At 47.1% G+C, this 22,473-nt stretch overlaps 1 protein-coding gene across 1 annotated transcript; it reads left to right on the top strand.

The window, feature by feature from the left end:
* The first annotated feature begins 6,451 nt into the window (after nucleotides 1-6,451).
* On the top strand, nucleotides 6,452-10,741 carry LOC118233908 (thioredoxin-interacting protein-like). Its single transcript, XM_035430009.1, has 6 exons — nucleotides 6,452-6,936; nucleotides 7,535-7,610; nucleotides 7,716-7,863; nucleotides 8,001-8,360; nucleotides 8,662-8,964; nucleotides 9,090-10,741. The coding sequence occupies exons 1-6, from the start codon at nucleotides 6,681-6,683 to the stop codon at nucleotides 9,135-9,137; spliced, it is 1,191 nt and encodes a 396-aa protein (XP_035285900.1). The 5' UTR covers nucleotides 6,452-6,680; the 3' UTR covers nucleotides 9,138-10,741.
* Nucleotides 10,742-22,473: the final 11,732 nt, after the last annotated feature.

Genomic DNA, 22,473 nt, shown 5'->3' on the forward strand with positions numbered 1-22,473 from the left:
GGTGGTGTGCAGTGAATGTTGTAAACAGGAGGTGCTTCGTAGGGTTCATGGACTTCTCTCAAAACCTCCACTGAATGTGACTCATTCAGTCTGTGGCTTCTCTGACAAAAACAGAATGCGCAGCAATGTGCTGGATATATGTGGATTTCTGAAAAATACAACCATAAATTAATCTCACAGCAGTTGTAACAAACTGCGGTATCTTAATGCAGCAATTTGTGTGTCTGTAAATATTTTGTGAAGAGTTATTTACTATGTTCATATCAGATCAGTTACTCACTTTTTCTAATTAGGAGTTTTTTTTCCCTAAGTTTAAATCAAATCAGTTTTATTTGCATAGTGCTTTTTACAGAGAGCTGTCACGAAGACGCTTTACAGAGTAACCAGAAGGAAAATTGGAAAAAAAAAACAGGCCTGAATCCTCAAAAAGCAAGTTAAAAACTCCATAGTTGGAAGAAAAACACTCAACACTCAAAAAGGTTAAAGTAGGCAACACAAAACCTTTTAAAGTACATTCTCAAAACACCTTTATTTCCCCTTCAATGTCGTTTAGTTAAGCCATAAGGACAGCCAAGTAAGACGTATCCTTGGAAACACAAGGCAGCCCAAAAGTGAGAGAATCAGCTTCAATCCAAGGGAGTGCTGACGGTCGAGTTTTCAGTTCTGCATGATCCAGGTGAAAACCACGTCAAAATGGCTACCCATGTGTCCCAAGGCCTAAGCTGCACTCTGGTCACGGGTTTGAGCCTAGGCCCTGTCATTATCTGACTATAACTGGAGCCTGCCTCTAAGGGACTTGTGTGGCCTAAAAAAGGGAATACACTGATCCTTTCATTGTGTGTATGGGCTGGTAGTAGGCACTAAGAAGACTCACATCCATGAAATATAATCGAAATTTGTTGTTGGTTTGGACGCTTTTAACACACACTTAAACTTCTCATCCAGCTCTGTGTACTGTCTATGTTGAATGACTAAACAACTAATAAAGTTGGTTCAAAATTCCCACCATACTAAGCCATAGTGCTGTTAGCAAATGGGAAAACATGGCAGTTTTATTTGCTCTTCCTGAGAATTCAATTTTTATCTGGTGATGCAAGGTTTGCTTACGCTAACGATGAACACCTGGCCCCATGGCGCAGCGATCGATCGGACCCTTATCTCTGCTCCAGAGGAGGAGACGCCTTTGTCCACGGGCATGCTCGCGGACACGAAACGCATGTGCGCACATACACGCTACATTCTCAAGGTACCCAAAGGGAACACAATAGTGGAACAGGGGGCCTGTCTTTAAAAGTGCGCTATAGTTGGGAAAGCTGCAGAGACGCCATTTTCATTTCTCCAATCTGTGTTCTCCAGGTGTGTCCTTGAATAGCCCCGGTCTCCTTGGCTACTGTAGTCGGGTAATCCAAGGGTCCGGGAGGCCGGGACGAGTGCAATATTGGGTGGAGATCGTACAACAGTGCACCACATCCCATACCTGCCTGGCCCAAGGGACGGGCAGGGACACGCGCCAAAAACGACCGGATCCATCTGGAAGCGCTGGGGGTCCTCGGGGCCCAGACTAACGGGGTGGGTGGAGGGGGCGGTGGAATTCAGTGACAGATGCCTAAGAAGACGATCGACAGCAGCGCACGGGTCACGGCTTGGACTTCTCGAAGACGCGTTTCAGAAACAAAACTTTGGATAGATGCGTCAGGCAGGCTAAAGTCATAAAACAACTGCAGAACAGTAATGACGTTTGAGTTTTACGAAAGAGTGGTCCCAGTACTTGTTATTTATAATGAGACACGTGTTTTATATTTTGGGACCCATAGGCCTACTTATTTCAAATTTCCAAATAAAATGAAAAGAGCAAGTGGCGGTGTTCCACAGTTTACATTTTTATTACGCTGAGATCGATTCAAATAGTTAAACATTTTTTTTACGTATTTTAATTTGTGTATAGATAGGCTGGTTTACCAGTTAAAGTAAATAATCCTATAACCCTCCTTGCTTAAGTAAGCTTGGCACCATCGCTAGGCTACACTTTCTCAGTCGCTTTCGGATTCCGCCCGTTATCCTTGCTTTAGCACATCGCTCATTAACGGGACTACAGTCAGCGTGTGAAATGTTTTCTGTGAGTTGCACTTCTCTTTCAGGACAAACATGAGCTAATGAATAACTCCAGGACATTAAACAGTTTCCACGGATACGGTCTCCTAGCGACATAGGCTACAGCTAATCTGTTGAGAATGAGAATAGAGAGCCCACGATGAGCACAGTAACTGGACTCTCGAACAAAATGTAATATTTCGACGATAGTGAAATTAAAGGGTATGGAGAGTCAGATCTGTTACTAGTCTAAAGAATAAATAGCATAACTATCATGTATCATGTCCGTTACAGTGGTGAACAAGATGAAAACTCACGCCCGCCTCGACTTTCTCACACCTGCACTGCCAGTGCCGATGGAAACTGGCAAAATAATCAATTAATCCGTTTTAGACGTACCTTACATGAATCCTCCAATTTACCAACATGCATCTAGCGTGTATATCACTTATCTCTCTTTAAAAAAAAAAAAAAAAAAACATATATGTAACATTGCAACGAATAGCTTGTCAGATAATAGTTTTGCCGGACTCAGACGGGAGGGCTGGAATCGTTCCATATATCCGTGCGTTTCCCAAGTCTTGTCCTGGTATACTCCAGCGCTTCAGCCAGGCACGGCTATCAGTGGTGCCCCCGACGAGGGGTTTCTCGCTTTTCCCAAATCTCCCACGACAATAGCTCCCAACTTTCTGAATAGCCTTTGCTGCGCTTGGCCGGCGAGCCCCGCCTCCGCTGCCACAGAACACAAAGACGCCTGAGCGATGCTCGCTGAGGCATGTGCGCTACCCCTCTAAAAGGGCGCCGCCACACGGGACATCTCCGCTCGGATGATCGTAGCTACACGCTGGTGTAGGCTACAGGGTCAAAAACTTTTTGAGACACGCCGGAAAACGCATTGTCAGTGGGAAGGGATCCAGTCAAGGCAGACGGCGAAATTTTGAAACGTGGGGACACGTTGTGTTCCGTAAGAGAAACGGATAAAGTTTCCGTGAAGAGTACTGAAAGCTGCATTCACATGCCCTGTATGCCCACGAGCGTTACCACAGAAGATTTTGTTTACGCATTAACGTGAATTAACCCTCGTTCAAAGCATCACATTTTGACCAACAGAACCAAAGGAATTTGTTAAAAAAGGATTCGAATATTGTTATATGTAAAGATTAAACAAAGGCCAATGTGACTAATAACTTATCCGACTGAGATAAGTAGTGAAGCACTGTCTTCTTGTGAGGATGCACTCTTACGCACCTGAACGACCGTTACTACGTGGAGTGATGCCCCCTTAGGCCAGTAGAGGGTAGAAGTGCACTTGGAACTGATGAAAAATTTAACGAAAGTGTCATCAGGTCAGTCGCAAATAAACTGAGAAACACTCTTTAAAAACAGAAACAGTGCAGTTTGTTTGTAACCGTGGTTAGCTCAACCAGATGTATGCTCGAGTTTTAATTTGCAAAATACGTAGCGTATTAATTCAGTAGTTAATTGTATATTTGCATAATGCAGATATAGAAGACAAATGTGTATGCAACTGCACATAGCAGGGGGGGGGGGGGGGGGGGGGGGGGGGGGGGCAGTACACAGCCTGGACCACATTTTCTATATAGCAGCTACTTTATTATTTAAAAATATATGATTAACAGAACAAAAGTATGTAACCTGATCATTTCACTTGTTTGTAAAATGTACGCATTCCCAAGATGCAAAAGATTCATAGCTGGTCATCTTGCATTACAATATACCACACCATACTTAACTTGGGTCATTTGGATCAGCTTTTCACAAGCAAAACACGTGAAGTGTCACACTGGCTTAGTTTTTGTTTGCTAACACGTACCTTCATAACCTCCAAAAACCCACCAATTCGTTTTTGAGTCTCTGGTCTTAATATCCAGAACCTTTTATTATACTCTGTTGAAACCTGAACTTAAGGGACATTCAATAAAAATATAATGAAATTTTTTTTTAAATTTTTTCCGGCGTAACGTTGTTGCCATGTATTATGTCAAAAAATTAAAATACTTAAAACTGTTCTACCAGGTCTTGAAGGATAAACTGATGTTGCTATGTCGACGAAAACTTTCTGCCACTCACAAAGCTCGAGCTGTGGTCATTGTGTAATGACAGTTTTGTTTCGCAACTGACTGGTACCCACAAACATTGGAGATATGCAGACTTTTTTTTTTTTACTACCTGTTTACCGACTTGGGTGTCGTCAACCCCCTATAAATTTTGCTCTCCGCTACAGAATACGTAGAAAACAATGTGCATATCAGAGACGTCCACTAGAGGGAGCCTAGCCGTTGATGATAAACGTCACTCCTGTACTATGTTGTCACTGCGATGTAAGTGAGACAAGACCAGGTTAAAACCTAGAATATGGCTGGACCGAACCGGTCGACGTCACAGACATGTGCGGTGTAACTTTATCATTCACTCAATCAGTCAGTCAGTCACAGACATTTGCGTTTGTAGGGCTGGGCCCAACTGTGGGGCTGGCCCCACTGTTGAGGTCCAGCCAAAAATGTTTTCGCGCTCAATGCACTGCACACCAAGTTTACATAAGCGTCATTGAGGTAAACAGTGCAATAGGTTGTTTTATGATTAATTGGAGTATGCAAAAACATTGGCGGGAAAAAAAAAAAAAAACATTTGGCGTGAACATAAGTGTTTATCACAAAACCATATTAAGGCTTTCTTGGGTAACGTTGGTAATATTTCAGTAGCTTCAAAGGCAAACAGGATCTAAACTGTCTTTAAAAGTTACTTTCATATTCCATATGTCATGAATGACATTTTTTGATACGATAAACTTTGCCTAGTTTCCACATCCTTGGTAATAATTGTGATTGTTGCTATGGTTAAACTGTACATGGTACTGAATGACTACATGCATCACCAACTGGCGGTGTTAAATCAACGCTGACAGAAGGCAATATGGACAACATGCACTCTGTTAGAGTTAAAAGTGCTGTATTAGGTGTGATCTTGTACTGAAAAGTTTGCTGTTTTGTATGATTCAGACATGCACTGTATTGCAGCCTGTTGCTGGTAATGGATAAATGGACACTTTGGCAGTGTTGTTGGGGCGGGGGTCTCAGCACAAACAGTTTTCCTCATTTTTTGATACTATACACGCTGTTGTATCAACATATATTTGGCTTAACCGAAGTTTCTATGTTACCGGTCTGTATGCTGACAAATGTTTTTCTCTCTCTCTCTCTCTCCCTCTCTCAATTCAATTCAATTGGCATGACAAATTTGTACATTTCTCTCTCTCTCTCTTTCTTTATTATTTTTATTTTTACTAGTGAGAAGCGAAAGGCATATTTACACACAGCATGGACAATAACACTTCTATTCTCTCCTATACTGTCTCTAAAAATCTTAATGTACAAACTTGGGATAACTGGGTCTTTCTGTTACACATGGTCACACCGTGTGTATCGTTTGGACATTTTGTAACCTAACAAGTGAATACCACTTCGCTCAGAGATCATAAAAATACTATGTATCTAGAAATTTTATGTACACCCAAGATTCTGGACCACTGGGTCTTTCTGTTACACATGGCCACACCATGAGGGTACAGTTGGACATTTTGTAACCTACAAAGGGAATAACCACTTCTCTCAGAGATCAGAACAATACAGTGTCGCTCATTCATTTCATTTTCATTTTTTTATCCTGCTATTCTTGTGAGATAAAGTTTGACTTTCAAAGGCTTCACATCCTGAATAGGGAAAATGAGTGAATTTATGTCTGGGCTATTACATTTTCGCTACATTACCATCAGTATGATAACCTGTGTGAACTGTTGGCATATTGCGGTATTAGACCAGTGTGTAAACTATATCTGACCTCATTCAGGTTTTCCCCGGAAATAACCATGATACCAGTACCCACATCTAGCCACATTATAGCTTAAACACACCCCAAATCGTGTGCGGGGGCCTGCTTCTGAACAGGCTGTACTGTTTTTGTGAGAGTGAGAAAACAGTGCGACACACATCACGTCTTCGTTTTTTTCATGAAAGTCTTGTCTGGTGATTGGTTTTCATACTTTTCCTCTGGCTTGTCCAGACACGCAGTCGAGCCCACGCCCCGCCCCTGAAAGCACCTCACTTTTAGCTCGCAGGCTGTGCATTCGCTCTGTGTTTTCAAGCCATGCGGTGTCCACGCGCCACTCCTGCGCGCCGATTGGCTAAGGTTCACACAAACAATGCGGCTCGACCAATGGGAGCGTTGTGCACGCGGTGAGCCATGCTGTGCATTCCACTTCCACATGCTCGACTGAAAGTAACAACAAGGGAGCTGAATGACTGGCTGAAAGCAGCTATATAAACGCTAGGACGGCCCCTTTGTGCAGTTAGCTTCTAAAGTTACCAGAGAGTTAGATGGTTGTTGGAAGAGTGGAAAAGTAAGGGTGCTCAATAGCCGAAGTCAATTCAACTTCACAAAGCATTGTTAATACATTCAAGTGTGTTAATCTATTGGCATTTTAACTGCTAAACGTCGATTCTGTGACGCCAGCATCGCGCAGTTGACACTGTCTCTTTTTTATCACTTGGATTTTTGAACAAACAGAAAACATGGTTGCCATGACAAAGAAAGTGAAGACCTTCGAGGTTATTTTCAGCGATCCTAGCAAGGTGTTCTACTCCAGCGGAGACAAAGTCGCCGGGAGGATCGTGGTCGAAGTAACCGAGGTTACCAGGGTTTCGTCAATGAAAGTGGTCGGAGTTGGTTGCGCTAAAGTGGAGTATGCCAAGGGGAAACGGCGTTGCCGTGAAGAGATGGAATACCTTAAATACGAGGAAACTCTCCGACTGGACGACCACCCTGCTGGTGAGTAAAACTGAGATGAACCAGCTTCGAAATGAATGTGGCTAATTGTTATGTTAGTTAGCTAACATTCGGTAGAGGTGAACTAGTGCACTGATAAGAGACAAGCTTAATCAGCATGGTTCGGTAGGTTTTTAGCTAACAGGGAAATGGACATCGCATTGTGAACTGAGCGTGGTCACATTTGCATTCTTCTTAAAGTTATGAAAACGGGCGCATGTGTCGGGATGAATCCACGTTGCGAGTCGGTCTGCGCAGGATGTTTACTTTCTTCCAAGCTCGCGCACGACTCCAGTTGTTAATGGTAACATGAGTTGCCGGAGGGCACATTGCAGAAATGCATAGTGTAATGCACAGAGGCTGCCAAGCAGTCTTGGCCCAGAATCTCTTCCGCTCGAGCCAGACCTCATATTAATTTCTTAAGATTACAGTAGTGTGTACAATATTCTGTACGGTACAGTATCGCTCTATGACGCTGTGAGCACGTACGAGCTTCGCTTGCAGCCTACATCTTATTAATGTGGAAGCAGATCTTGATACAGCTAGCTGTAGTCAGGTGAAGTAACCGACTTTTCTCTTCTTCCCTTTTTTAAATAAACAGATACTGATGGATCAGTCATCCTGAGGCCTGGGAACAAGTACGAGTACACATTCGGATTCGAGCTGCCCCAGCAAGGGTGGGTGTCTGTCTCTTGTCAGGTTTTTTGTGTTGCTAAGCCTGATGTGTTTTCATTTTTCCGTCGTGAAATCCGCGGCTAACGTAAAACGGCGTCTCCCCACAGGCAGCTGGTGTCTTCCTACAAGGGCAAGTTTGGCTACGTCCAGTACTTCGTGAAGGCCTCCATGGAGAGGCCGTCCCACCCTGTCATGGAGGCAAAGAAGTTTTTTGAGGTGGAGGAGCCCCTGGATGTCAACACTCCTGACCTCATGGTGAGCCTTAGTGATGGAACTGCAACCCCCCCCCACCCGAAAGGAAAGGGGAAGACGGGCGGTTAAAACGAAACAAATAAAATAACTGATTCCCGTGCGACTCTTTGTCTGATGTTTGGCTCTGTTTCTGTTTCCAGTCTCCTACAAGCGGAATGAAGGAGAAGAAGGTGACCTGCATGTTCATCCCCGACGGCCAGGTGTCCCTGAACGCCAAGATCGACCGCAAGGGCTTCTGCGAGGGGGAGGAGATCTGCATCGACGCCAAGTTCGAGAACACCTGCTCGCGCATCGTGGTGCCCAAGGCCGCCATCGTGGCCAAGCACACCTACCAGGCCAGCGGGCGCGCCAAGGTCTTCCGCCAGAAGCTGTCCTCCGTGCGCGGCAACCACATCATCTCCGGCATGTGCGACGCCTGGCAGGGCAAGACCATCCGCGTGCCCAAGATCAAGCCCTCCATCCTGGGCTGCAACATCCTCCGCGTGGAGTATGCCCTCATGGTGAGTGGCCCCCCCCCCCAATGCACCTGATTTAGGATGCCCATATTCCCTTACCCTGAAGTACAGTATATCCCCAGCCCCAGTAGTTAGCAGTGGAGGCTTAACTTGGTGGTCACAGCCAGTGAAGCTTGCTGCTGGTGTCATGCAAGAACATTGGTTTTCCCAAGCACCCCTCCTGCATTTATCACTGATACACTGATTTAGAATTTTGAAAAGGCCTTAAAAAAACCTACTCTTCAGATGGTTAATGGTTGGTGGAAATAGAAAGTGGACCTTAATGCCTTTTCTTTCCCCCCCCCAGATCTACGTGCACATCCCCGGCAGCGACAAGCTGATCCTGGAGTTGCCGCTGGTCATCGGCTCGGGCTCCAGCGGACTGAGCAGCCGCACCAACAGCATGAGCAGCCAGGACGGCAGCCAGGCCTCCAACAGCTGGGTGTCCCTGCAGATGCCCTCGGCCCCGCCCAGCTACTGCGACATCACCCGCGACTGCCGGCTGGACACGCCCCTCACCCCGCTGCTGGACGACTACGACGGCGGCGACAGCCCCATCTTTATGAACGCCCCGCAGTTCCAGTTTCCGCCGCTTCCCGCGTACACTGAGGTAGGTGTCTTATAAAGAACCCCCCCCCCCCCCCGTAGAGTAACAGCAGTGTATGGATTGGGATACGTCGCAAGTTTCCCTTGTCGGTGGTCAAACTAATCTCGTTTTTTTCTCTTCATCTCCAGGTCGACGAAGAGCGCAACAGCAACCCCCGCATGCTGCCAGTCTGTTGAAGATGCCGGGGAGGGCGGGGCGAAAGAGACTTTTCCCCCGAACTTTAACGCCCACCTTATTTGGGCACATTTCTGTTCAGGCATGTGTGAGGACAGAACCTGAGAGAGTCTGGGGAACGGAAGGGCCAGTCACTGAAGGGCCTGCGAAGAGCGCGGCGTTGGAAAGGCCTTCTGGGAAGTTTGCGGGGCACTGGAGGGGGGGGGGCGTTAGGTCAGGTATAGAGCCGCCCCCTCCGAATGCGGGAGAGAAGGTGAAGAGTCGATGGCGAGGCGAGATTTGTTGGGTGTGTTTGGGAGCTTCCTGCCTGTGCTGACAGCCATCTCCACAAGGCTGAGAAAAGCTTGTTTAGGAAAATTTTTTTTAAAAGCTATGAAGGTGTTCGGCAGCCTTCTCCTGTGGCCAGGTTTCCAGGAAACCGGCTTTTCCTGGGGGGGCGTTAACCCCCCAGAGCTGTAGTCCTTTCCCACCCTTGCTTTGTAGTTTTCAGTCTCACATACTTTGCAAGCTGTGCAGGACCAGCTGAGATGGAGATGGGGGGGGGGGGGGGGTAGGTAGGAGATCTGTGCTACACATTCAAACTCTGTCTGAGTATCTTTGTGACCCAACACGTATCTCCAAGCCCCAGGGTCCAAAGACGTCTTTGTCCCCATCGACGGGCTGCTTTCGAGGGACTGTCCATTCTAGATTCCCTCCATTCTGAAAGGAATGACAGTAATTGGTCATTCGCGCTGAACCACATTCGTTATTTCATGCATTCATTCTCCTCACAAAGCCAGCCTGTGGACGTGGGACGTCCATTTTATATGGAAAGAATTGTAAAAAATGATTTTATTTTTCTGGTTGTGCAGCAGCATTTCTGCATGCTTTTATTTTACTGCTATCAATATTGATTTTGATCATGTTTGTACATTCAGAATCGGTATAAATATTGTATCTGGTGTCTTATTTGTTTTTTGTGATAATGCACTTTCTACTGATGCGAATTGCTCTTCAACTGCCTACAGGCAATGCCTGTTTGTGTGTTTTTTTTGTTTTTTTATTTTTAGTATAGTCTTCCAGATGTGTTTTGGAAATTGTATAAACTCTTGTTTCTGGTATGTTGGAGCATTCGTCAGAAGCTTCAGCCCAAGATCACTGTTTGTTCTTTTTCTGACCTCAAAATCGTTAATCTCTAAAGGGCTTTTTGATTTATTCGATTCTAAAGTCTACTGATTTGAGAGGGCCAATGGGAGCCAAAATGGCATGCCAAACCAGGGACAGTTTGGGCCCAACGCTTTTTGATGTAATCTTTGGGAAACCAGGAGATGCACCTTATGATGTTGCTGTCATTGCTAGTATTACGATTGCAGATATGTGTCTGTTCCTAGACTCAATGTCATTTTTCGGGGACCTGTGACAAGGGTCCAAAATGTTTTTGTTTTATTTTTTTTTTTTCCTCATTCAAAACTCAGTGAGCATTACCACTGTAATATAATCGGAGAATAATCTGTGTGCAATGCAACCTTTATATTTTCTACTTGTATTAAATGGAAAGTATTGTGTTTTTTTATATAAGACCCTATGGGTTCGTTTTCTATAAGACAAATAAAATACTTAAAATTCATCATTTTTTGTTTCCTCATTGTTTCGGTTTGTCATTTGAAGAGTGATGGATAGATCGCATCCAAATGTTGGATGCACAAGAAATACAGTATGCCTTGACTTGCAACTGAACACATTACAGAGCTACGATTACTTCTATCCCTCCTGATTCCTCTTGAGGCTGGACACTGCAGATCAAAACAATGGAAGCGGGGGGGTGTAGAAGAAAATTTAACTGTCTTACATTATAATCGTGGTATTTATTTTGTGATGCCAAAATAAGCCGAGTCAATCTTAGCTCGAGTTTGTGCAAGCCTTCTCAGTTATTAAAAATTCTGAGTAACCACAATGTCGAAAACACCTAGAAAACAATATCTGTAAGCTAAAAAAGCCAATATGGGTTGCAAGGGTCCTTGTGCGAACAAAACTGTTGTGGTGTAGATGCAATGTAAACCATGCATGGGGACTATGCATCAATAGTAAGTGTGAGCTGAACGAGTACTCTGTGTGAGTCTCTTCTGGGGTCTGTGTGAGCCTGTGCTCTGTGTGAACTAAACAAGTACTCTGAGTCTCTTCTGGGGTCTGTGTGAGCCTGTGCTCTGTGTGAACTGATGTGTGAGCCTGTGCTCTGTGTGAGTCTCTTCTGGGGTCTGTGTGAGCCTGTGCTCTGTGTGAGCTAAACGAGTACTCTGTGTGAGTCTCTTCTGGGGTCTGTGTGAGCCTGTGCTCTGTGTGAGTCTCTTCTGGGGTTTGTGTGAGCCTGTGCTCTGTATGAGTCTCTTCTGGGGTTTGTGTGAGCCTGTGCTCTGTGTGAGTCTCTTCTGGGGTCTGTGTGAGCCTGTGCTCTGTGTGAACTGATGTGTGAGCCTGTGCTCTGTGTGAGCTGATGTGTGAGCCTGTGCTCTGTGTGAGCTGATGTGTGAGCCTGTGCTCTGTGTGAGTCTCTTCTGGGGTCTGTGTGAGCCTGTGCTCTGTGTGAACTGATGTGTGAGCCTGTGCTCTGTGTGAGCTGATGTGTGAGCCTGTGCTCTGTGTGAGCTGATGTGTGAGCCTGTGCTCTGTGTGAGCTGATGTGTGAGCGTGGTGATTTGTTCAGGATTTGCGCATAGTCAGTGATGCTGTGTTTGCTCATTCCCCCTTTTGTTCCTAACCCTGTAACTATCCTCTCTCGAGTTCCTAGTGACGCTTTCTGGTTCACTGCTGTGGACCTGGCAAACGCTTTCCTCAGCATCCCAGTGCATCCCGACTCTCAGTATCGGTTTGCCTTCGCGTTTCGAGGCGAGTGGTGTACATGGACTGCCATGCCACAGGGGTTTGATGAAACTCCAGCCATTTTTTCTGCTGAATTATCTTGAGAAATTTGTTCCTCTTGCAGGTGGTACTTTAATTCAGTATGTCGATGATTTGTTATTGCGTTCCTCTTCTGAAGAGGCCTGTATTAATGATACTCAAGCTCTTTCTGTTGAAAAGCACTTTGTAACTTTGTTTTTGAAAAGTGCTATACAAATAAAGTTTATTATTATTATTATTATTATTATTATTATTATTATTATTATTATTATAAAATGGCCGCAAGGTTTCTAAATCTAAACTTCAAATAGTTCAGCAAACTTTAATATTTAGGCCATGTTATTACACCAGCCAGCAGACAGTTAGGGAAAGAAAGAATTTAATCTATTTTAGCGTTACCCCAACCAATCGCAAAACAACAAATGATGTCTCTATTAGGGATGGCTGGCTACTGGATCGATGGATTATGTTGAAATTGTTCAACCCCTTTCTGACCTCATTCATGGTCAAAAATTGGCAATGACTGACGTCATTGGCAAAATGTTTTGTTAACTATGTCTCATGTTACACTGAAGTTATCATCCAGCTAGGACTCCTCTTGACTTTTGGGACACAGGTCCCATTTTGTCCCCACAGCTGACTGATCATGGGCCAGAGTGAGTCACAGCAGAGAGTTTGATGTTGAAACTTGAAACCTAGAACTGGAATTTAGTTCCCCAGGGGAGTTTGGTAAGTCACTTACTAACCAGTCAGCAGTCAGATATCCCCTGCTCTTTGACTACCACAACTGGCAAACATTTCTGATAGAAATCATATTTATCACTGGGGGTAAGACATTGCACTCAGAAGTTATTCATTTCAAAATTGCTGTTGGTTTGACGAAGTGCGCAGAAACCGGTTGGACACGCATGGAACATTTCCATATTGACTTTTCTGGCAGTCTAGTGGCTTTTTCTTGTTTACACGGCCAAGGGCTATCGGGTATTTCCCTGTTGGATTGCATTCACATGATAGCAGCAGTAAGTGTCTGAACAAATGTCTGTCAAGTGCCCCAAAAGCGCTATGGAAGTTAGTCATGATCCCAAACAACTCTGGCTTAGATTACGAGCCAGAGAAACTAGCTAACGTTTGCTAAGTAGCTTCACAATGATGAATTATGCTAATCATACCAGCTATTGCCATGATACATTTTTATGTGCATGAAAACCTACAGGCACTATTGAAACTTTAGTACATGACCTGGATGCGACGGTGACGGTGTGTAGCCTACTGTGAAGCTAGTAAGGTAGGATGTAATTGTAGCCTATACAATTGATACGTGCTTTATTATTATTATTATTATTAGGAGATCAGGCTGGCTGAGTCGGTGCCTCGTTTTAAATCCCTTCTTAAAGCACATTTTTTACAAAGTTGCTTTTAAGGTTTTATCCTCTTAATATTTCTCCTACTCTTATTTTTATATTTTTTAACATCCTGTTATTTACTATATTCTATTAACCATGTATCTGTATCTGTATCTGTTCCTCTGTTTGGCCCTCTTTCATGCTGCTCCTATTTTCATGTTAATTTATTCATATACTTTGTTTTAATGTGTCCCTTAGGCTGTTGTCTACATCTTGTATTATTTTATTTCTTTTTATGTGTGTAAAGCACTTTGTAACTTTGTTTTTGAAAAGTGCTATACAAATAAATTTTATCATTATTATTATTATTATTATTATTATTATTTATTAATTAATTAATTTGTTACTTTAGAAAAGGTGAGGTTTGCTTGCTTGTTACATTACCGTTAGGGCTTTGTTCGGCGTGAAGTCGAAGCGGAGCATTTCATAAATGACTGGAGGCCGTAAATTCCTGGAGTAGCCATTACAGGTTCATTAGCACGTGACTCATAACTGGTAAATTTAAAGGGCATATTTTCGAAAATTTCAGTGTAGCGATCGTTCATTGTTGATTGATGTAGAATATATTTACGCAATAAATACTCCCAGTGCAACGCGCAATGTGCCCAGTGATGCACACGTTTGTTCAATGAAAAGCTTCAATTTTTACAGTTGAATTTACAAGTGTTCATGCAGCTTTGCTGTATTACCACCTTTATTATTAACACTTCTTTGCGGCCATTATGGAGATAAAAAGGGCTTAATCTTAAAATGGCCTCATTATTATGCAATGAATACGTAGCGGGTCATTTTTTTAAAAAAGTGTTGATTTACAATTAAGCCCTGCAAAAATTGGCGTTGGTGATGGAAAAAGGGAGGAGAGGTTAAAAAAGAATAAAATACCTGTTCTTAAAGAATAACTTCGCATCTGAGCATATATCCAGAAGGGCTATTTATGCAATAGGTGACTCAAGGACAGGTGGAAAAACTGTGTACGTGCTGACAGAGTGTGACAAAATCAGTGCTAGGGCCTGTGAATTAAGTGTACGCACAGTGTTTTTTAAATAATATCCTAAGGCAATCTGGAACATCTAAAATCCAAATGATACGAAGAGGGCGTGGCAGTTTCGTAATTATTCATTTCCCTGGGAAAACAAGTTTGAATGATGAGGGCAAAGAAACGCTAGATGTAATAATAAAAATGAAGAGGTAAAAATCGTAGTGTTGAAAAATTATTGGAGGTGCGTTCAATGAGGAAAAAGCGCAACCAATCGAACTAAATCATGCAATTGACAACCGTATTTAGGCTATTTCTTAAAAGCATCGGTTTTATTGAGATGGAACGTTTCCTCATGAAGCAGCATTCATAAGGAAATGACATCAGGGGGTCTGGACAGGGTGTGACTAACATGAAGACGTTAGATAGTTCTGACGTTAATATCAGTGCTAAATGTACAGTACCCTCCGCGTGCTGCGCAGATATTCACGCTGGTCAGTGCGGTGGCCTGAGACTGCTAAGTTGTTTGTTTAAGCAGCGCGCACGTTCTCCAAGATGTGCACACGTCGTCGCCGGCCCTGCAGGGCAATAGATATGGATGGTTTCGTTTATCTCTGTTTATCTCAGCGCGTTCGTGGCCGCACCCTCTCTAAATGCATCACCCCTCTGGGAAGGTGCCCCTCAACTCTCCCTGCGTGCCAAATGCACTCTAACCCTGGGTTATGTTTATTATTTATGTTATTATATGTATTAACGTAGTCATTTTATTAGCGATTCATTCTTTGTAAAAACATTTAATCCCATTTTTATTCTTTAATGTTTATCTTATTTCATTTGTTCTCTTGTGTTTATGTGGTGCATTAGCCTCTATTGCTGTAACATTTGCATCTCCTGTATTATTTTTCCTTTCAATCCTTCATCTCCTGCACTGCAATACAGTTTTATTAAAAATAAATAAATAAATAAAACACCTTTTACAGTTTGACTGGCTATATGTGACAGGCTGGGGGGAGAGCTCTTCTGGGTTGTGAAAGACCTACCTCAGCAACCAAAGCCTGCTGCAGTACCTCTGAACCAATCACAATCTGGTACTGACAAAGTGCCCATGTTGTTGCACATACTGACTGTGGCCAGAAATTGAGTCCTGCATTCAACCAGCGGTTGTTGAATCTTATTGTATGTCGCATTGGATAAAAGCATCTACCAAATAAATGTAATGCAAATGTAATTTGTCCTGAGGCAATATTCACTGTCATGGTCCTGTTTTCCTGTCTGTGTTTCCCCTGTTGGGCCGCCAGATGGCGGCACTTCTGTTTTGTGTCCTGCTCCCCCCCTGTTAATTGTATTATTGTCTGTCCCGTTATCCCATCATTGTTCCCACCTGTGTCTTGTTATCCCCTCCTTCTGGTTTGATTGTTTTTTGAGTTCACCTGTGTCTTGTTACCCCTTGTCTATTTAAGTTCTCTGTTCCCTTGACTCGGGTGCTGGTTCCTTGCGTTTGTTCTTCCTTGTGTTTGTTGCCTATGAATTTTCAGACCCATTGTACCTGCCTGCGTTTTTTACCCGTTTGTGTTTTGTTCCTGACTTGTTTGTTTCCTACCTGTGTTTGCTTCTGACTTGTGTTTGTTCCTGACCCGTATGTATTTTCTGGTGTTTCTTTTATGTGTTTGCCTGTGTGTTCCACCTGCCTGTACCCTGCCTGCCTGCCTGTGTTCTGTTCTGTGTTTTGTTCTTAATGTTTTGAGTTTGTTGTTTTGCCCTTTGTGGCCTTGCCTGTTCCCTGGTTGTGTTTGCCTTTTTTTTTGTGTGAGTAAAATCTTTGTTAATTTTCCCTTTTTGAGTTTCGTGTTTTTTTTCCCCCACTCTGCGCCTGGGTCCCAGCACCCGTACCGTCACAGAAGGAACCAGCCAGTTTGGGACCCAGCAGAGTTTTTTTTTTTAATTTTTAATTTTTATTTTTTTTTTTTGTTTATCATGCCACCGGGGTGGTGGAGTGACCCGGAGGACTCGCCACCCAGCGACTGGGAGTCCCTCGCCCTTGAGCTTCCCAGCGCCCGGGGCGGACGGTCACGGAGGCGCCGTGGTCGGGCTGCCTCCCGGTCGGGCTGCCTCCCGGTTGGCCAGACCTCCAGCTGCCCAGCCAGCGGTTCCCGGCCCTGCATCATTTGAAGGGTCTCGACTGGCGATCTTCCCAGGGTCCGGCCCGCGGGGGTCCCGCCGGTCCCGTCCGGCTGCCCAGCCGGGTTCCCTACAGCTGTGGTCTGTGTTCCTGTCCCCTGCCCAGCCCAGACGGCAGGGCCCTCGCCCTGCTCCACCCCAAGTCCAGGAAGGGCCTTCACGGCCTGCCCTGCCCCAAGTCCCGGAGCGGCCTTCACGGCCTGCTCTGCCTCAAGTCCCGGAGCGGCCTTCACGGCCTGCTCTGCCTCAAGTCCCGGAGCGGCCTTCACGGCCTGCTCTGCCTCAAGTCCCGGAGCGGCCTTCACGGCCTGCTCTGCCTCAAGTCCCGGAGCGGCCCCCAGAGCCACCTGGAGCCCCGGAGAGGCTCCCAGATCCGCCTCGAGCCCCGGAGAGGCTCCCAGATCCGCCTCGAGCCCCGGAGAGGCTCCCAGATCCGCCTCGAGCCCCGGAGAGGCTCCCAGATCCGCCTCGAGCCCCGGAGAGGCTCCCAGATCCGCCTCGAGCCCCGGAGAGGCCCCCAGAGCCGCCTCGAGCTCCGGAGAGGCCCCCAGAGCCGCCTCCAGCCCCGGAGAGGCCCCCAGAGCCGCCTCCAGCCCCAGAGAGGCCCCCAGAGCCGCCTCCAGCCCCGGAGGTCCCGCCTGCTCTGACCCTTCCGCGGAGGCCGCCTGCTACACCCAAGTTTCGGGCTTTACTTGTGCCTCGAGCCCCGGGGGGGCCTCCGGAGCCGCCTCAAGCCCCAGGGGGGCCTCCGCAGCTGCCTCGAGTCCCGGTGGGGCCTCCAGAGCCGTCCAGAGCTCCGGAGAGGCTTCCGGAGCCGTCCAGAGCTCCGGAGAGGCTTCCGGAGCCGTCCAGAGCTCCGGAGAGGCTTCCAGAGCCGTCCAGAGCCCCGGAGAGGACAACGGTCCCTTCTGTTGTCCCGCAGGGGCCGCCGCAGACTGCTCTGGCCGCCCCGCAGGCTAAGCCACCTGCCTTGCCCCCTAGCGTTCGTGCTCCCCCTGGCGTTCGTGCTCCCCCTGGCGTTCGTGCTCCCCCTGGCGTTCGTGCTCCCCCTGGCGTTCGTGCTCCCCCTGGCGTTCGTGCTCCCCCTGGCGTTCGTGCTCCCCCTGGCGTTCGTGCTCCCCCTGGCGTTCGTGCTCCCCCTGGCGTTCGTGCTCCCCCTGGCGTTCGTGCTCCCCCTGGCGTTCGTGCTCCCCCTGGCGTTCGTGCTCCCCCTGGCGTTCGTGCTCCCCCTGGCGTTCGTGCTCCCCCTGGCGTTCGTGCTCCCCCTGGCGTTCGTGCTCCCCCTGGCGTTCGTTCTCCCCCTGGCGTTCGTTCTCCCCCTGGCGTTCTCGCGCCCCCCGGCGTTCGTTCTCCCCCTAGCGTTCTCGCGCCCCCCAGTGTCCGTTCTTCCCCTAGTGTTCTTGCTCTCCCTAGTGTCCACACCTTGCCCCCTGGCGTTCGTGCTCCCCCTGGCGTTCATGCTCCCCCTAGTGTTCTCGCGCCCCCCAGTGTCCGTTCTTTCCCTAGTGTTCTCGCTCCCCCTAGTGTCCACACCTTGCCCTCTGGCGTTCGTGCTTCCCCTGGCGTTCGTGCTTCCCCTGGTTTCGTCGCTCCCCCCAGTGGTCGTCCCTCCCCCGGTGTCCGTCCTTCCCCCAGTGGTCGTCCCTCCCCCGGTCTCGTCGCTCCCCCCAGTGGTCGTCCCTCCCCCGGTCTCGTCGCTCCCCCTGGTGTCCATTCTCCCTTTGGTGTCTGTCCTCCCAACCGTGTGTCCGTGTGTTCCCCGGCCCCCCTGTCTAATTGTCTGCCCGCCTGTTTGTCTGTTAGTCTACCCGTATGTGTGTCAGCCAGTTTGTTGGCCTGTTTGTCTGCCCCCCAGGCCGTCAGCCCATCGGCCAACGTGTTTGCCCGCCTGTCTGCCTGTCTGTCTGTGTGCCAGTCCGCGTGTGTTTTGTCTTGTTTGCCTGTGTGTCAGTCCCTATGTCAGTTGTTGGGTTCCCCCCTCGCCTTCCCTGTCTGCCTGTCCCTTTGTGTGTCCATCGGTGTCGCCGTGTGCCTCCCCGCCTGCTTGTCCCTGTGTCTGTCTTTGTAGGTCTCCCTATTGTGCCAGTGTCTGTCAGTCTTTCCCTCTCAGTCTTGCCCTACCCAGTCCAGTGTTGTCCACCTCGCCCCAGTCCAGTCCTGTATGTCTGCCTTGCCCCTGTCCTAGTCCCCCCTGGTTTCCTGAGTCCCCCTGGTTTCCTGAGTTTCCCCGAGTCGCCCGATGTGCGGGCCCTGAGTTTCCCCGTGTCGCCCGATGTGCGGGCCCTGAGTTTCCCCGTGTCGCCCGATGTGCGGGCCCTGAGTTTCCCCGTGTCGCCCGATGTGCGGGCCCTGAGTTTCCCCGTGTCGCCCGATGTGCGGGCCCTGAATTTCCCCGTGTCGCCCGATGTACGGGCCCTGAATTTCCCCGTGTCGCCCGATGTACGGGCCCTGAATCTCCCCGTGTCGCCCGATGTGCGGGCCCTGAGTTTCCCCCGAGTCGCCCGATGTGCGGGCCCTGAGTTTCCCCCTAGTCGCCCGATGTGCGGGCCCTGAGTTTCCCCCGAGTCGCCCGATGTGCGGGCCCTGAGTTTCCCCCGAGTCGCCCGATGTGCGGGCCCTGAGTTTCCCCCGAGTCGCCCGATGTGCGGGCCCTGAGTTTCCCCCGAGTCGCCCGATGTGCGGGCCCTGAGTTTCCCCCGAGTCGCCCGAGTGCGGGCCCTGAGTTTCCCCCGTGTCGCCCGAGTGCGGGCCCTGAGTTTCGCCCGGGTCCTGCCCAGCCCTGAGTCTCCCCGTGTCGCCCGGGTCCTGCCCAGCCCTGAGTCTCCCCGTGTCGCCCAGGTCCTGTCCAGCCCTTTGTCTTCGTCGCCCGGGTCCTGCCCAGCCCTGTGTCTCCTGTTTCCTAGTTCCTGAGTTTTGTCCCAAGTTTTCCTGTTCTGTTTTCCCCCGTCCTCCTGTTCCCCCGTCCGAGTCCAGTCCCAAGTCCTGTTCCCCCGTCCTAGTCCAGTCCCGAGTCCCGTCCTGTTCCTGTCCAGTCCTGTTCCTGTCCAGTCCTGTTTCCAGCCCCGAGTTCCCGTCCAGCCCCGAGTTCCCGTCCAGCCCCGAGTTCCCCTCCAGCCCCGAGTTCCCCTCCAGCCCCGAGTCTTGTTCTTGTTTTGTTCCTGTCCTGCCCAGTCCAGCCCCGAGTCTTGTTCTCGTCTTGTTCCTGTCCTGTCCAGTCCAGCCCTGAGTCTTGTCCTGTCTCTAGCCCCCACCCTCTGTTGACTCCCTCCCCGGGTCGGCCTCCTGGGACGTCAGGAGCCGTCCCTTGGGGGGGGGGTACTGTCATGGTCCTGTTTTCCTGTCTGTGTTTCCCCTGTTGGGCCGCCAGATGACGGCACTTCTGTTTTGTGTCCTGCTCCCCCCCTGTTAATTGTATTATTGTCTTTCCCGTTATCCCATCATTGTTCCCACCTGTGTCTTGTTATCCCCTCCTTCTGGTTTGATTGTTTTTTGAGTTCACGTGTCTTGTTACCCCTTGTCTATTTAAGTTCTCTGTTCCCTTGACTCGGGTGCTGGTTCCTTGCGTTTGTTCTTCCTTGTGTTTGTTGCCTATGAATTTTCAGACCCATTGTACCTGCCTGCGTTTTTTACCCGTTTGTGTTTTGTTCCTGACTTGTTTGTTTCCTACCTGTGTTTGCTTCTGACTTGTGTTTGTTCCTGACCCGTATGTATTTTCTGGTGTTTCTTTTATGTGTTTGCCTGTGTGTTCCACCTGCCTGTACCCTGCCTGCCTGCCTGTGTTCTGTTCTGTGTTTTGTTCTTAATGTTTTGAGTTTGTTGTTTTGCCCTTTGTGGCCTTGCCTGTTCCCTGGTTGTGTTTGCCTTTTTTTTTGTGTGAGTAAAATCTTTGTTAATTTTCCCTTTTTGAGTTTCGTGTTTTTTTTCCCCCACTCTGCGCCTGGGTCCCAGCACCCGTACCGTCACAATTCACGACTCTTGCCAGGTTGTCATTGTAAACAAGATTGCGACCTTATTGACCTGCCTGGTAAAATAAAGAGTAAAAAAATTATCTTGCCAAACTGAAGAACAGGAAGAAAGAGTACACACCTTCTTTTATTTGCCCCAGCAAAGTTAACAACAAAACAAAGGTTGTTTGAATCCGGGCCAAAGCTGCTGGTGTACCATAACATACAGTTTCACTTTTGGAATCTTTTTTTTTTTTTTTTTCTTAGGTTTGTGATGTATGGACAGTGGGAACAGGTGGAACTGCGGTATGGTCCACTTTGCATCGGGGTATGAAATCTTCTCTTTTCCCCCATGAGCTTCACTGCAACTAATTGGCAAAAATAATTCAGCACAGGCTGGTCTTCTATGCAAAATCTTCCCCCAATGTAAAACTCGTAAAGAGGACAGCATCGGTCAGAGAAACTCAGATAACAGAATGAAAATGGTCAGTCTGTTTACAGGGTTGAAAGGGTTTGAAGGGTTTGTGTGTGGTTTCCGTGGGCTGGGCTTGTACTGTAGATCTAAATCGTGAACCGCAAATATTGACGATCACATGCACACCTGACCATTCCGTAGGTCATGTCTTTCTTTTCAATTGCCTAGTCTCTCCCCATAACCTTTTTTAGGTTGTGAGGTCAGAAATATGTGACTTAGAATGTTCTTAACTGAACATTCTAATGCTGATGCAACAATCACAACTGGCAATAGAAAACAGTGGAGTTCCAGAACACTGAATTTTAAAAAAAACATTCCAAAACACCTAGTCTTAAAAAGGTTAAAGCAAGGTGGATTCAGTTCTGTTGACAAACACTGTGGTAAACAGGTGGTGGTTATCAGTATGGTCCTCCATGATAAAAAACCTCCTTTCTAGCCAAGTATAAAACCTTAAGAGGAATACTTTCGATTTACCGTAAAGCCTAATAAACCTCCTCTTCAGAGGGTAAAAGGGTCATGTGAGAATTGCCTTGTAGGCAAAAATAGAGCAATGTGACAAAACATTTGCATCTTTGTTGCTAACCACTATCTGTTACTCCAAAGAAATGTTAATTATTCTGTAGTACAGCGATCACCTCTTGCTAACATTGATTTGGACAAGCTGGCTATACGATTCAGAATGTTGCTTCGGTTTAACTGTCAATAAAGGCACCATTTTGTTGACAATTGCACTTTTCCAAGTTGCAAGATGTTTGGATATCAGACGTCGAATGTTGACCTTGACTGCGTGAGTGAACACCTCCGGCACACAGGCTAAGAGAGAAAGCTACAGGTGAATGAGTAACAGGTAGGCAGGGTTTTCCATGGCTTTTATTAGGCTTTACAGCTTTTTATTAGGCTTTTAACCTTCAATAAAGGCAACATTTTGTGGACGATTGCACATGCTCCATCACACTTGTATAGTTTAATTCCAAGTGGGGAAGCTGTGTTCCAGATAACAAGATGTATTGATATCAGATACCAAACAGGACCTTGACTGTGTGAATGAACACATTTAGTAGAGTGGCATAGCCAATGGAGGAATAGAGTTGACTGAGTAACAGATGGGAGGAGTTTTCTTTCCCTTTTATTAGGCTTTACAGTAAATCACGAGTATTCCTCTTAACGGTTTCCACTTGGCTGGGAATTTTTTTTTAATCACAGAGTACCGTTCTGATAACCAACAGTTTACAATGGAGTTTTCCAACACTTGAATCCACCGCGATTCACCCTTTTGAAGAGGAGGTATTTTTGGAATGTTTTTTCAGTGAGTCAGTGTTCTAGAACTCCATTGCTTTCATTTACCAGTAGTGAATTTTACCTCAGCATTAGAATGTTCCGTTAAGAATCACATTCTAATCACTTATTTTTGATCTTACACCTTCAGGGTCAAATGCTATGCTCAGTTCTGTTGGTGCATTTACACATTCTCATCTGAGCAACTGCAAC

This window comes from Anguilla anguilla, chromosome 8 (assembly GCF_013347855.1).
Source record: "Anguilla anguilla isolate fAngAng1 chromosome 8, fAngAng1.pri, whole genome shotgun sequence".
Taxonomy (NCBI): Eukaryota; Metazoa; Chordata; class Actinopteri; order Anguilliformes; family Anguillidae; genus Anguilla; species Anguilla anguilla.